This window comes from Chrysemys picta, chromosome 6 (genome assembly GCF_011386835.1).
Source record: "Chrysemys picta bellii isolate R12L10 chromosome 6, ASM1138683v2, whole genome shotgun sequence".
Classification (NCBI taxonomy): domain Eukaryota; kingdom Metazoa; phylum Chordata; order Testudines; family Emydidae; genus Chrysemys; species Chrysemys picta.
Window position 1 is genome coordinate 40,855,246 of NC_088796.1, and position 16,394 is coordinate 40,871,639.

At 43.9% G+C, this 16,394-nt stretch overlaps 2 protein-coding genes across 4 annotated transcripts in view; one reads left to right on the forward strand and one right to left on the reverse strand.

The window, feature by feature from the left end:
• ADAMTS6 (ADAM metallopeptidase with thrombospondin type 1 motif 6) overlaps positions 1 to 16,394 on the reverse strand; it is a 303,817-nt gene that overhangs the window by 72,319 nt on the left and 215,104 nt on the right. For all 3 annotated transcript variants that reach the window (XM_042841735.2, XM_024107369.3, XM_042841736.2), the window contains 2 exons: positions 9,374 to 9,476; positions 3,816 to 3,949 (listed from right to left, as the gene is read on the reverse strand). In XM_042841735.2, coding sequence (XP_042697669.2) covers positions 3,816 to 3,949; positions 9,374 to 9,476 — 237 coding nt within the window. The remainder of the gene's footprint in view (positions 1 to 3,815; positions 3,950 to 9,373; positions 9,477 to 16,394) is intronic.
• Positions 9,894 to 12,443, forward strand: LOC135984261 (uncharacterized). The gene is made up of 2 exons (XM_065599045.1): positions 9,894 to 10,793; positions 11,788 to 12,443. Exons 1-2 carry the CDS (start codon positions 10,190 to 10,192, stop codon positions 12,261 to 12,263), a joined length of 1,080 nt encoding a protein of 359 aa, XP_065455117.1. The 5' UTR covers positions 9,894 to 10,189; the 3' UTR covers positions 12,264 to 12,443.

The following is a 16,394-nucleotide window of genomic DNA, read 5'->3' on the forward strand; positions in this document are numbered from 1 at the left end:
TATCTGAGATTGTTCTCCCTTTGCCTACCTCACTTTGAGTGGCCCATATCATAAGAGAATTTTTACTTACCAGAAAAGGAGACTCAGAAATCAGAGATGATCCAAATTTAGTTTATTGATAATTAATAATTTGTGCTCCTACAGTGCTTTTCATAGGAGAATGTCACAGTATTTTACAAACATTAATGTACTACACCTTAACACAATTATTATTTAATATCTATACAGTGCCCCCAAATGTTCTAATTTTCCTCTACCTTTGGTTTCTCTAACAAAACACTGTTTTCTGTGTCTCCCTTGAATGGTTGCTTAAAAATAAATGTTGTGGTGTTTTTGTTTCTATAAACCTTTACATTTCACAGACCATCTTCTCACATCCTACAGAAAAGTAATGCAGCTAAATTTGTGACATCACAATTATTTTGAGAACAACAAACTCATATAAAAGCTTAAATATGTGAGTTCACTGCACACTCAAGCAGAATGAAAGACTGAACTGGATGCAGAGAGAGCTTCTGTATTATCTGGATTTGATTCTCTCCTGCATCCAAACTCCAGCATTAGTTACACAAAAATACATTTATCCCACAGTACCACCTGGAAATAAGATGCCAAGAAAACAGCAGCTGATAGGATTGGAAGAACTGCTGTGAGGAGTCAGGAAGAGAAGGGAGCTATTAAAATTTACAGGTGGTATGTTATGTAGAGGGGATATCTATGCATGATTTAAGGATTCACCTCAGCCAGAGAATGGGAGAAAATATATGCTGGGAAGGAAGGATAATAACAGAGGAAAAACTGAACAGGAGTGTAGTGAGGCGGCCTGGCTCCCACTCGCCCCTGTGAGGGATAAGCCAGAACAGCTGCCGGAGTGGGCGGAGTCACCGCCGCCTGTCCCCGACCCCCGGAAGTCAAGGGGCGAGACAGGAAGTATAAAGGCCCGGCCCCAGCGCTCAGTTGTGGCCCGACTGTGGGAGAGGACAGACGCTGGTGCCCAAGCTCCTGCTGGGCTGAGCCTGCCCCGAGCCCGGTATCCTGAGGAGGACTGGCTGCGCCTGCCTCGAGCCCGGTATCCTGAGGAGGACTGGCCGCGCCTGCCCCGAGCCCGGTATCCTGAGGAGGACTGGCCGCGCCTGCCCCGAGCCCGGTATCCTGAGGAGGACTGGCTGCGCCTGCCCCGAGCCCGGTATCCTGAGGAAGACTGGCTGCGCCTGCCCCGAGCCCGGTATCCTGAGGAGCGGACTGAACTTCCCCTCACTGAGGGTCCAGAGGAGCCGCCCAATCTACCCAGTGCTCGCTGCCCTGAGGAGCCCATGATCTGGGACACGGTGGACGAGGCTAAGGACGTGCCGGTACCCATGGAGGAGGAGATGGGAAGTGGCCTAGGGATAGCTGACCCCGAACCTATGTCAGTGTGTTGCGGTCAGGATCCCCACTGACCCAGCAGCAGACGGATTGCTGTTGACAGGGCCCCGTGTTGGAACACAGTGGAGTGGGTGGGCCTGTGTTCCCCCCTGCCACCCCACACCGTGTGGCAGTCTCTCCTCCTCCCCTGCCTGAGGGCCTGAACCCTGAACTAACTGTTTGTTTGCTCAGCCCCTGCCTGAGGGCCTGAGCCCTGAACTAACTGTTTGTTTGCTCAGCCCCTGCCTGAGGGCCTGAGCCCGGGACTACTGATTGCTCGCGACCCCGCCCTGGCTTAGGGCTTGGACCTGCGAGACTGATCTGTTCCCCAGCCTCGTGTAGTGAGGTGGCCTGGCTCCCACTCGCCCCTGCGAGGGACGAGCCCCACCCTGGACGTCTACATGGAGGAAAACTGCAGCTTTACACTTCCTCAGATGATTATATAATAAAAAGAAGAATCAAATGATCTCCAAAACAGAACATAAGGCAGCCACATGAACATACGGGGGAAAATGTGATTTTTCTACCATCTTGTTTATAAATAATACAGATATGATCACAGAAGTTAAAGTTTCAAAATGTTTTCACTGCTAGGCAAATGAATACAATCATAAAAATTTGGACTTTCTTACTGATTACAAAAAGCAAAACCGAGATCTGACTAACCTGTGTTTCCTTATGTAGTCCTCTATTGGGAATAAATCTAATCTCCATTTCTGCTCATTTACTAAATAATACCTTAACTATAAGAAAATGCAAACCTCCTGGTTTTAATTTATATTTTTCTTGCAACTGTGTGAAAGATTTAAATTCAGTTTTATCAAATTCATTCCCTTGTATTTTAATCCTGATGGGGCCCATTTTTGTGGAAATACTTGTAATATCTGGCATAGTCAGTTTTAAAGTAATCATCAAAAGTAATAGCTGTTTTCTAGCATCTTCACATATTTTTAGCATACTGGGATAGTATTTATTGTGATTTTTTTGTCTGATCTGTGATTTGGTTTGCTAATACATGGCAAATCTTTGGTGCTAATTGTGTCACCTTTCTTAGTTAGAAACAATTTGATCTCATCATCTTTGATTCAATCATAAAAAAAATCTTTAGGTCTTGGTTCCACAAAGCACTTAAGATTGGACTTAACTTTAAGCATGTGAAGTCTCAAAGAAGTCAGGGTTTTTTTAAGTCAATAGCACTACTCATATGCTTAAAATTAAGCATGTGCTTAAGTGTTTCGCTGAACTGAGGTTTTATTGGAATGAATAGCAGGGGCATCATTTGCTATCTGAGCCCCCGCAGATTTTTCATAGGTCTATATGCTCCATTAGGTCTTTCATTTTTTGCCTGCACTTCAGATTTTGCAGGATAGCATTGTATAACATTCTATATGCTGACATATTTTTTTTCTGAAATCGCACCCCTGATGAATAGTAGTATAACCATAAATGTGGCAGTTATGTGATATTTAAGAAAGATGGAGTACTTACTGCCACATTTATGGTTATACTACTATTCATCCCAAAAAGGCCTCAATTCAGCAAAGAACTTAAGCCCATGCTTTTAATCAATTGGTCCCTACAATTACTGGTCCTCCAACAGACACCAGAGATGAGGAGAAGCCAAAAGAGACTAAATAAAGGATTCTAATTTAGTCTTGCAATAGGGTGGCTTGCCCCTTAGGGGTTGGAGGCCTGGGGCCAGCCAACACTAATTAATGAAGGAACTGCACCACCCCATTTGTGCTGTGTTACCAGTCTTGATGGGGCCTGATTCCCCTCTAAAGGCAGCAGAAAGGTGTAGGGAGGGTGGGAATGTTAGGAAGCTATGGTAGATGCTGCAGAGAAAGAGGAAAGACTCCTGAAAGGATGATCCTCAGACTAGAGGAGTTGTATCCCAGCTAGGAAGACTGCTAGAGCAAAAGGAAGTCAGAGCCTGGAGGCTGACCTGCAGCCAGGAAAAGTCTGGGAGTAGTGTCTGAAGTGTGACCCAGCTCTGGGAATAAGAGCTGGGGGGCTCCCTACCTAAAGGGAGAGAGATATGGAATGTTTTAAATACTGTGGACTGCAGTTCTTCAGGGGCCTTGAATAGGGGGAAACAGGCAGGATGTGTCAGAATGACCTCTGGCCATAAGTGGGTGCTCTGGAGGTGACTGCCCTGATTACAAGTCTGCTGCAATTTCTAATGAAAGCTTATCGCAACTCATAATAATTTGCCTAATTTTTGCAGTCTTCCTTTCCCTTGTCTCAGGCTCACAGCTTATGTAAGAAATTAACTTTTACTGTCAACAATCCTTTTTTATCTAAGATTTTTTAAAAAGTACTGCAACTAAAATGCTATACAAAATTACTGCTGATAAATACTAGACAATATGAAGTAATGCATAAATGTAGTTTTTATTAAAACATGCAACCTTGCATTCTCCATTGATACAGATATCCAGCGAATCAGCATTGCACTGAGTTCCATCTATTACTGCAGGGGCACGTTCAGTGTAGAAATTGTAACCTTCAGCCAAGCAGTTTAATGCACATGGTTTAACCCCTCCTAAACAACAAAACAAATACAAAATTAATGGACAGTTCCTGAAAAGTTAAGAACTAATTTTAAAAGCATATACAAAATCAGATTGGAAATGGATAGTTTCTTCTCCCATCTGAATACAGACAGATTTATGAGCTTTCTTTAATCCTTCCAAGTAATTTCTGTACTTGATTCTTTCTCTCTAAAAAGATTACTTCAGATTATAGCAAAACAGCCTACAGGTGAGTTAAGGTGAAAGAGTCGTTAATGATAATACCACCCTAATGCCTGCTGAACAATTGAAAATACATAGATGTTATTTAAAAAGCACTAACATTAGTATAGCGATGGTTACTGTACTTTCCAGTTTTGAAATATAGTAAAGTTCACAATATACCTAATAAAATGAACAATGTTTTGAGATGTAGGGCCTGAATTTAAAGTGAATTTAACCTGCCCTCCCTTTTCTTGACTGCTTATAATTCTGCTGGCTCAATTTTTTGTTGACATAAGAGGACATTAAATGTCTAATTAGTTGACTTGTAGAACAATCCATTAATTGGATGTCTAGGAGCCCTCATTTGCTCAGCAAATAATTTACAAGCACATCTGCGAGGTGCTAAATGCCCTTCAGCAACCAGTGACGATACTGGGAGGTACTGGGATCATAATTATTTGCAAGCACAAACTGTAAGCACAAAAAGACCTAATTTTTAAAAATTAGGTCATAAACACTATCTCACATGGCATCAAAAAGGATCCCTAACAACTATATAATAACAAGGCATTAGACACAGTTCTTGAGCACAGCTTTTCAGATGTGTGAAGAGTGGGCAATGAACAAAATATACAGCAAAGATTTCTATCCTTATTTCACCATTACTAGCTAGCATGGAGTAGCAATAATATCATTAATTAGGTCACTTTTCTTTTGTTTTTTATGATAGGATAACGAACAGAAATATCCTGCTTAGCAGTTTTAAGGCTTACATTCAAAATGTCCTGAACAGGACACAGGCTTTCAGTATATTTTTAGGTTAATGGATAGCACTCCTAATTAGGGCTATCAATTAATCACAGTTAACCTCATGCAATTAACTCAAAATAATTAATTGTGATTAAAAAAATTAATCACAATAAATTGCAGTTTTAATCGCACTGTTAAACAATAATAGACTAGCAATTGAAATATAATACAAATACTTTGTATGTTTTCTAAATTTTCAATTATATTGATTTCAATTATGACACACAATACGAAGTGTACAGTGCTCACTTTATATTTTTGATTACAAATATTTGCACTGTAAAATGATAAACAAAAGAAATAGTATTTTTTGATTCACCTCATACAAGTACTGTAGTGCAGTGGACTCCAAACTTTTTTGATCGTGCACCCCTATCAGTAAAAATTTTTTGAGCATGCACCCCCTGCCGTGCTGGATCCTCTTGCGCACCCCACTTTAGAGACCACTGCTGTTGTGCAATCTCTTTGTCGTGAAAGTGCAACTTACAAATGTAGGGTATTTTTTTTGTTACATAACTGCACTCAAAAATAAAACAATGTAAAACTTTAGAGCCTACAAGTTCACTCAGTCCTACTTCTTGTTCAGCCAATCGCTAAGACAAACTAGTTTTATTTACATTTGCTGGAGGTAATGCTGCCTGCTTCTTATTTACAATGTCACTTGAAAGCGAGAACAGGCGTTCGCATGGCACTTTTGTAGCTGGATAGTGTAGCCCAGGCCTTAGAAAAGCAACATTCTGATGCAGAACCCAAACTACCAAAAAAGAAAATCAACCTTCTGCTGGTGGCATCTCTGACTTAGATGATGAAATGCACATGCGTTGATCCGTACTGTTTTGGATCATTATCGAGCAGAACCCATCATCAGCATGGACACACGTCCTCTGGAATGGTAGTTGAGGCATGAAGGGACATATAAATCTTTAGCACATCTGGCACATAAATATCTTGCGACACTGGCTACACCAGTGCCACGCGAATGCCTATTCTCACTTTCAGGTGACGTGAATTAGAAGCAGGCAGAATTATCTTCCACAAATGTAAACAAACTTGTTTGTCTGAGTGATTGGCTGAACAAGAAGTAGGCCTGAGTAAACTTGTAGGCTCTAAAGTTTTACATTTTATTTTTATTTACATTTATTTTTGAGTACAGTTATTTTTTGTACATAATTCTACATTTGTAAGTTCAACTTTCATTATCAAGAGATTGCACTACAGTACTTGTATGGGGTGAATTAAAATACTATTTCTTTTGGGGTTTTTTTTACATTGCAAATATTTGTAGTAACAAAAAATATAAAGTGAGCACTGTACACTTTGTATTCAGTGATGTAACTGAAAATGTAGAAAACATCCAAAAATATTTAAATTGTATTCTATTATTAACAGCATGATTAATCGCAATTAGTTTTTTTAATCACTTGACAGCCCTACTCCAACTGATCCAGTTGGCAGATGAGACAAAGACTGGAAGAGTGGTAAATAAAGAAGAGAACAGGTCACTAAGACAGAGAGAACTGGATTACTTAGTACTCTGGGCACAAGCAGACAATATGCCTTTCAAAATGGCTAAATGTAAAGTCATTGTTAAGAACCAAGATTGGTCCACCTATGGGATGGGGGGGCACTCTATTTTGGGAAGCAGTGACCTGAAAAAGACTTGGGGAGTCATGGTGGAAAATCAGCTGAACATGAGCTCCCAATGTAAAAGTGTGGCCAAAAGAGTTACAATGATCTTGAATGTATAAATGGGAACGCTGGAGAAGTAGAGAGGTTATATTACCTCTGTATTTGGCACTGGTGCGACTGCTACTAGAATTCTGTATCCAGTTGTGGTGTCCACAATACAAGGCTATTAAGAAATAGGGGAGGCTTCAGAGAATGACTAACAGATTGGAATACATGCCTTGTAGAGACAGAATTAAGGAGCTCAATTTATTTAGCTCTATCAAAGAGAAGGCTAAAGAGTGATTTGACCACTCTATAAGTATTTACCTAGGAAACAAAAATTTGATAACAGAGGGCTCTTTAGTCTAGCGGACAATATCTAATGGCTGGAAGCTCAAGCTGGACACATTTAGACTAGAAATAAGGTCACATTTTTTAACAGTGAGGATAATTAAACACTGGAGCAATTTACTGAGGGTTATGGTGTGTTCTCCATCTCTGGAAATTTTTAAATCAAGATTGTATGTTTTTCTAAAAAGACACGCCCTAGTTCAAATAAGAATTAATTAGGGAAGTCTTATAGCCAACATTATCCAGGAGATCAGACTAGATGATCACAGTGGTCCTATCTGAGTAGGGTTATAAGAAAAATCAGATAATTAACTTCCTAGATAGGAAGTTCTGCTGAAGACTTGCTATTGAAACTTGAGACCAAATAGAAAAATATTGTCTCACCAGACATTCTGTTTAAATAAAAACAAACCACCTCCTGTATAAAGGAAGAATGAATCAGCTACAAGATAAAACCAAAATCTGCACCCTGCCCTGATCCTGTCATTCATTGTTTGGTTCAAGTATGGGCAAAACTACACCTATCATGCCTATAAGATGATGAAAATGTAGAAGAAGAAAAAACATATTATACATGCTTAAGCTTGAAAAAAATTAAATCCAAGTCTTTATGTGACAATTGTATCACATTCTTTAAGGCCAGCAAGGATTTTCATTAGATAGCTAAGGTATTATTAAGGGTATATAACAGTCAAAGCTTAAATCAAATAATTTTTATACATTATCAAAACTCTAGAATACAACATCATGAATATACTGCCTGTATCCCAATTGAGTGAAATTCTCCTCTCAGTCATGCCAGTGTAATCTGGAGTAATTGAGAACAGAATTTGGCCCACTATTTTTACAAAGCAAATCCTTAGACAAGATCTCTGCCCCTTAGAGTCAACAATGGAGGGACAGATCCTGTGTCACTTCAGTAGCCAAATGACTGCAAAGCTAGCTAAACTGTTGAAAGCATAACGTTGGCAGGGGGTGTGACTGGATGAAGGAGGTAGGTCAGGGAGTTACTGGCAATCAAACAGAAATTAAAGCAGCCCAGATGTTGCTCTAATCTGTGCTAGGGCTTAACTGGCCCAAGGATAGCCCAAAATTGGGGACAGGAAGTGTGGGAAAGTCGGCATGAAGTAAGGTCCCTTGTTTACGGACGAATAGCCCTGTATCTAAATCAAAAGACCATCCTTCTCCATCTCTCCTTTTTCTTCTAAGGAGCAAAAAAGAGGAAAAGAAAGAAATGGTGGGACAGATCCTTGACTATGGCTGAAGAACAAACAGCACAAGCCAGGAGAGAAGGCGATGCAAAGCTCATCTTTGCATTCTGCCAGTCAGGGGGCCACTGTGAAGTAACTTGGAGCAGTTGAGGACTTCTTTAACTTATGTCAGCTGCTAACTGCCCCAAGAAGCTGAAATTGCAGAGTGGAGACATCCATGATTGTTTCTCTACTGCTACAGTTAACATGTAAAGCAGTGCAGGTACCGCCGCTCACTGCTCTGAATTTGGTTTTAGTAATAGCATCAGCTCTTAAGACTCAGGGATACACACTTAAAGGCTTGAAATTAGGTCTTGGGATGTAAAAAAATATATTATTTATATATATATCTTCAGTTTAGCTTTGAGTAATCCTGGCATTCTCCCAATGCAATTAGTATAATTTATTTGCAAATTATTCTATTAATTTATCTATATTACATTCTGTAGCATCCGTAACTCCCAATCAAGTGTACCAGATACTGTACAAAAACATAGGAAGAGACATTCCTTGTCTTAAAGAGCTTACCTTTTTTCTGCTTTGATCTTTTAGTTTGTAGGGGACAGGCATACAACGTACAAGCTAACTGATCAGAGTGATGATAGGCACACAGCTGGCATAAACTAAATCTAAAAAATCTGTCCCAAAATGGAAAAAAAATCTGGCACAAATAGCTATGCTGAGCACAGTACAGATGCTCAGGGGAACAAAACTGTCCTTTCCCACACAATGGAAGCTGTTGTAGCTCAATGGCTCTTATGTACATGCACACCATCCAGGATGGTGGAGTTCCAAGTAGGGGAACTCTATTGGGACTCTTATACTGTACACCTCACTGCAGTGTCCAAGTGGAGTAGTGGATCACCCACCCATGTCCAGTCTCTGCATGCTGCTGCTAAGGGAGCTGATGGGGAAGGGCTTTACACTATGAAGTGGTGCATTCTTCTTGCATAGCACCTCCTGTCACATTTTCATAGCTGAACCACACCAGTTCACCACCAATATGGCCCTTCCATTGACATGCCCTTCAGTGAATTTTGTATTTTTAATTAATAGGTCAAGAGATGGCTACTGAAAAATCAAAGTTCAAGATTAGTCAGCTGAGTGTTTTCAGAGATGTCACGTTTATATCTCTGCCAAGCTACACATTACCTCCAGTGTAGGGTTTCCAGTTATAATACTTTCCCCGGAAGGGCATATTGTCGAAGTCTGCACACTGTTTTTCTCGAAAATCACGGGACCCTGAAGGACATGGCTAAAGTAAAATTAAAATAAAAAATGTATTAGACGTTAACATTCATATAAAAAGGACATGGTTATATTACTTAAAAATAAAATGGTCCTAAACTACATTATGTTAGCTCTCTCCTTTATTTTGTGGCTCTGATTCTGACACTTGCTTTATTGTTTTACAACTGGTATTCAGAGTAAAGTGTCTATTTTGTAATCTTAGGCAGGCACGAAGTAACTTAAACAAAGTTAAGTGTTACAACAGTTTCCGTATAACTTTATACTCAGAATCATGTCACGGTTCACTTTGCAATCAAACCATCAGGTATCTCCTTATAAACACATACAAAAACCAACTGAAGAAACTAAGGCCTGGTCTACACTAGGCGTTTATGTCGAAGTTAGCGCCGTTACATCGAATTAACCCTGCACCCGTCCACACTGCGATGCTATTTAGTTCGACACAGAGGTCTCTTTAATTCGACTTCTGTACTCCTCCCCGACGAGGGGAGTAGCGCTAAATTCGACATGGCCATGTCGAATTAGGCTAGGTGTGGATGGAAATCAATGCTAATAGCTCCGGGAGCTATCCCACAGTGCACCACTCTGTTGACGCTCTGGACAGCAGTGCGAGCTCGGATGCTCTGACCAGCCACACAGGAAAAGCCCCGGGAAAATTTGAATTTGAATTCCTTTTCCTGTCTGGCCAGTTTGAATCTCATTTCCTGTCTGGACATCATGGCGAGCACAGCAGCACTGGCAACGATGCAGAGCTCTCCAGCAGTGATGGCCGTGCAGTCTGTGAATAGAAAGAGAGCCCCAGCATGGACTGATCGTGAAGTCTTGGATCTCATCGCTGTGTGGGGCGATGAGTCCGTGCTTTCCGAGCTGCGATCCAAAAGAAGGAATGCAAAGATCTACGAGAAGATCTCTAAAGACATGGCAGAGAGAGGATACAGCCGGGATGCAACGCAGTGCCGCGTGAAAATCAAGGAGCTGAGACAAGGCTACCAGAAGACCAAAGAGGCAAACGGACGCTCCGGATCCCATCCCCAGACATCCCGTTTCTACGAGGCACTGCATTCCATCCTCGGTGCGGCCGCCACCACTACCCCACCAGTGACCGTGGACTCTGAGGATGGGATACTGTCCACGGCCGGTTCCTCGGACATGTTAGGGGACGGGGAAGATGAGGAAGGAGATGAGGAGGGCGAGGCAGTCGGCAGCTCTCACAACGCTGATTTCCCCGACAGCCAGGATCTCTTCATCACCCTTACAGAGATCCCCTACGAAGCGTCCCCAGCCGTTACCCCGGACACAGAATCTGGTGAAGGATCAGCCAGTAAGTGTTGTAAACATCTAAACATTTATTTTTAACAAAACAGGAATATTAACAATTAAAAGAATGGGTTGTTCATGATTAGTGTGCCCTAGGCGCTTAACGGTTTAGTAATGGGCAGTGCAAGTTTTGAAAAGAAATCTAGCAATGTCCGGTTTTCAGTGATTGTCCTGCACAAGCCGCTCTACTGTTTATTCCCTGCTACTGCAGCTACAGTAAAATGCGGTCTATATGTCCGGGGATAGAGCAGTAATCCTCCTGGGACATCTCGATGAAGCTCTCCTGGAGGTAATTTGAAAGCCGTTGCATGAGGTTCTTGGGGAGAGCGGCCTTATTGGGTCCTCCGAAGTACGACACGTTGCCGCGCCACGAGATTATCAAGTACTCGGGGATCATTGCTCTGCACAGCAGGGCGGCATACGGCCCTGGTCTTTGGAGGCTTTCCCGGAGCATTCTCTCTTTGTCACTCTCGGAGATCCTCATCAGGGTGATGTCGGCCATGGTGACCTGCTTTTAATTAGGTAGGGGAATGTTAGTGTTGGGACTGCTTTCCCGTTCCTTTACAGAACTGTAACCGCTGGTTTGCAGCCACGCGGTGGAGGCGGGAGAGGGGCAGCCGAAAGGGATCGTTCCCGGGGACAGCCGCGAGGGGGTGGGACAGGGGCAGAGTTCCCGCTTGCCGGATTGCTGGCAGCAGGGACTGACATTGCTTTAAATGTGAAATGAGGCCAGTGGTAATATAAAAGTTTTAAACTGCCACAAGTCTACGGCTTACCATGTCTGCCTGCAACAGAAATTCCGTTGTGCTGCCTCGCTTCTCAAATGTGCTGTTCAAGACCCCAGGCACTGAATGCGAAGGCCGAGAATTCGACCTTGTGCTGAGTGCGCATGTGAAAGGTGCTGTGCATGGTCTTGTTCACAGAGAAAGACTATGTTCTTTGTTCACAACTACATTTATCTTTCTGAGGAATTCACTCCCTTTTTCCCATTTCCACAGCCACATCTGCGACTGTCTCACAACCTAGCCTGGAATCACACTCCCAGAGGCTAGCGCGGATTAGGCGTAGGAAGAAGAGGACACGGGAGGACATGTTCTCTGAGCTTATGGCCTGTTCCCAAGCCCAGGCAGCACAGCAGACCCAGTGGCGGGAGAACTTGACCCGAATGCACCAAGCAAACATGGATCGGGAGGAGAGGTGGCGGCAGGAAGACCAGCAGGCGACTCAAACGCTGCTTGGACTACTGAGGGAGCAAACGGACACGCTCCGGCGCCTTGTGGATGTTCTGCAGGAACGGAGGCAGGAGGACAGAGCCCCGCTGCAGTCCATCTCTAACCGCCCTCCCCCGCCACCAAGTCCCATACCCACCTCACCCAAAGTGCAAAGAAGGAGAGGCGGCAGAGTCCCTGCTAAGTCTCACTCCACCCCTGCAGAGAGCTCTAGTAGCAGAAGGCTCTCATTTCCCAAAATTTGAAAAGTTCTTTCCTTCCCGCCTGACACAAGCCCACGTCCAAGTTTGACCTCCCAATGCCATGTGTAGTTGATAATAAAAAATTCGTTTCTGTTAACTACTGTTTCAATCATGTTCTTTTGGAGGAGGAGGGGAAAGGGGGTTGGTAATTGGACAGGACAGTCTCCTTTGGCAGGGTACATAGTCGGGGGCAGGCACAGCAGCAGGGCACATACACAGTGCAGTGATGCAGTGACTAGTTACCCCGGTTAGTCTGGGAGGTTGTTTTGATGTAATGTTGGGGGGGGGGGGGGTTGCTCTGTGACTTTGTGGCGGGGGAGGGCAGTTACAGATCTTAAGCGCCGGTCCTTAGGCAGGATCACAGAGCCACACAGCATGGGATCTGTAACCGTCCTCCCCCTGCCACAAAGTCACATAGACCCCCCATACACACAGTCCCGATCAGGAGGGGTGACAGGCTCCGTTGAAACAAGCATCCCACCGCAGCGGAGCCTGTCAATCCTTGAGTTTAGAAGCTGCATTCGCGTCACAACACTACACCCGCTCCGCACCACAGTCTGCGTCCCAGTTTTAAAAAATTCCCGCGAAAACAGTATTAAAGAAAACGGTGTGCTTTAACAAAGTAGAACTATTTTTATTTCGACACGTGTGTTGGAGGGGGGGTGAAGGGGGTATGTAACTGGATAGGATAGTCAACATTAACTGGGTAAAGAAACGGGGGCAGGTTTAGCTTCTCAGTACACAAACTATAAAGTCACAGGTTACCCTGCTCACTCAGGAACTTTGCTTTCAAAGCCTCCCAGATGCACAGCGCTTCCCGCTGGTCTCTTCTAATCGCCCGGCTGTCTGGCTGTGAGTAATCACCAGCCAGGCTATTTTCCTCAACCTCCCACCCCGCCATAAAGGTCTCCCCCTTGCTCTCACAGAGATTGTGGAGCACACAGCAAGCTGCTATAACAATGGGGATATTGGTTTCGCTGAGATCACAGCGAGTCAGTAAGCTTCTCCATCTCCCCTTGAGACGGCCAAAAGCACACTCCACCACCATTCTGCACTTGCTCAGCCGGTAGTTGAAGAGTTCTTTTTCAGTGTCCAGGGCGCCAGTATAGGGCTTCATGAGCCAGGGCATTAGCGGGTAGGCTGGGTCCCCGAGGATGACTATAGGCATCTCCACATCCCCAACAGTTATTTTGTGGTCCAGGAAGTAAATACCTTGTTGCAGCCGTCTAAACAGACCAGAGTTCCTGAAAACACGAGCGTCATGAACCTTGCCCGGCCATCCCACGTAGATGTTGGTAAAACGTCCCCTGTGGTCCACCAGTGCTTGCAGCACCATGGAAAAGTAGCCCTTTCGGTTAATGTACTGGGTGGCCTGGTGGTCCGGTGCCAGGATAGGGATGTGAGTTCCATCTATGGCCCCACCGCAGTTTGGGAATCCCATCGCTGCGAAGCCATCTATGATCGCCTCCACGTTTCCCAGGGTCACTACCTTTGGCAGCAGTACATCAACGATTGCCTTCGCTACTTGCATCACAACAACCCCCACGGTAGATTTGCCCACCCCAAACTGGTTCGCGACTGACCGGTAGCTGTCTGGCGTTGCAAGCTTCCAGAGGGCTATGGCCACTCACTTCTGTACACTCAGTGCAGCTCGCAAGCGGGTGTCACTGCGCTTCAGGGCAGGGGACAGCAACTCACAAAGTTCCAGGAAAGTTCCCTTCCGCATGCGAAAGTTTCGCAGCCACTGGGATTCATCCCAGACCTGCAGCACTATGCGGTCCCACCACTCAGTGCTTGTTTCCCGTGCCCAGAATCGCCGTTCCACGGCATCAACATGACCCATTGCCACTGTGATGTCCTCGGCGCTGGGTCCCCTGCTTTCTGAGAGGTCTGTGCTACTCTCAGACTTCAGGACATCACCGCGGTGCCGTAGCCTCCTCGCCTGACTTTTCTGCATCTGCCTCAGGGAAACCTTTATGATAAGCTGCGAGGCGTTGAGAGCGGCCACAACTGCAGCGATGGTCGCAGCGGGCTCCATGCTCGGAGTACAGTGGCGTCCGCGCTGTCAATGACTGGAAAAGCGCGCGAACTGATTTCCCGCCGGCGCTTTCAGGGAGGGAGGGCGGGAGTGATGGACGGATGACGACAGTTTCCCAAAAGCACCCTCGACTCATTTTGTTACCCAGAAGGCATTGCCGGCTACACCCAGAATTCCAATGGGCAGAGGGGACTGCGGGAACTGTGGGATAGCTGACCACAGTGCACCGCTTCGAATGTCGACGCTTTCACCGTTAGTGTGGACGCACAAAGTCGAATTACTGTCCTTAGTGTGGACACACACGTTCGACTTTGCAATATCGATTACAAAAATTCGATGCAAGTAAAATCGAACTACTCTCGTAGTGTAGACAAGGCCTTAAACACAAAATCTTTTTGGTGACAGATTCAGGATCTGTTGCCACAGCTGTTCTTAGGTATGCATTTAAGAGATCAAGAAACAGATTCGTAACATCACATTCAACACTCAATTGCAGTTTGAAGACCTACTATTGTTCACTGGCTACTTTGACAAAAAACATTTTACATCTAAGAATGAGACTGGACAAGGTTTAATCCCAATTCTAAGCATCTTCCAAATGTAAAGAATTGGAATCACTATTTACCTTTAACCTATTAACTCCTCACAATCAATTACTGACCCCAGACAGGTATTAAATAGTTTTCTCATCTGGGGTGCTGTTGGTGATGTTGAAGACTGTGTTTTCTCCAAGGAAGAATTACAGGAACAACATAATTCACTGCTATTACTTACACTTTTTTGTCTATGCAAGGTTTAGGTTCAAAATAACAAAGTCAATTAATTGCTAACCTCTGAATTTAACATTGCAAGATGATCTTTTCTGAAATCTGTGTAAAATAGCATAGTCTAAGATAAATTATCTTTTACAGTTCTGTAACTACAAGATTTACAAGGTAAAGTTAAAACATTTTAAACAGATTAAGAATATTGTCTTTAAGATAGAACAGAAGAACTTGTTTGACAGAAATTTTTAACTGTTAATAAACATTACTGATTTTTATAAGCAGCCTCAGAGTTCATTTTTTATATTTTTACTGGTCTACCTGTATTTCTAAGCCAGTTTGCGGTGTTCAGAAATCTGGAATGAATTCATTGTGAAAAGGGTTATATAAACAAGTATGGTAAAACATACTACACTATGCAAATATTTGCATAATCACCAAAACTCTCAGTATATTGTAGTTCAAGTTCCTATCATATAAACGCCATAGAAACATGACTTGGAAACTAAGCAAGAAGTTTCCTACAAGTTTAAAAATATTTTTAAGTACAATAAAATACTGAACATGGCATTGCCCTGTAATTTCTGCACTGTTTCCTTCATAAATTACCCCTCCACCCTCTTCCAATCTTTCCTTTAAGAAGCTCCCACATCTTTGTTTGCAGCAGGCCTCTGATATTCACGGAGGCAGAACCATCAGGCTACAGCAGTGCCTTCTCTTTGCCCTATGAAACTCCATTCAGCCATTGCTGAGAGTTTAACTGTTAAAATTTGGCACTTGTCTTCTCTAGCTTTCCTCAGGAAAATTCTGGCAGCCTGACAGAATAATAAACAACTATTCTAAGGTTGGGCTCATGCTGCTGCCAAAACAGCAGCAGACACTGTACCGAGAGCTGCCAGAGCATTTGTAGCATTGGGGAGGAGAAAGAGTTGGGCTGAGCTCCCCGCATATCAGGACCCAGCACACGCCCCTCTCTGAGGGCAATACACGTAGCAGGAACAGGGCCAGGATCAAATCCTGTAAACATCACATCCCCCAGGCTCAGCACCTGGACCCAGCAGGTGATCTCCTCACTCTCTGGAGATGCCACATGAAGTCAGATCCTCCAGAACTCCCCAAGGGGTGGGAGAAAGAAAGATAGGGAGGCCTGACTCCCCCCAACAACTTCCTGGAATCAACACATGGCCCAAGCAGCCTATCCTTTTTTTTTCCCCTGGGGGCATCACATGGAAGAAGAGCACATTTAACTCCTAGGACAGGGGAAAGAGAGAGAGAAGGGCCAGGCTAGGCTCTCCACACCCACTGACTGCCTCTAGGTCCCAGCATCTGGAC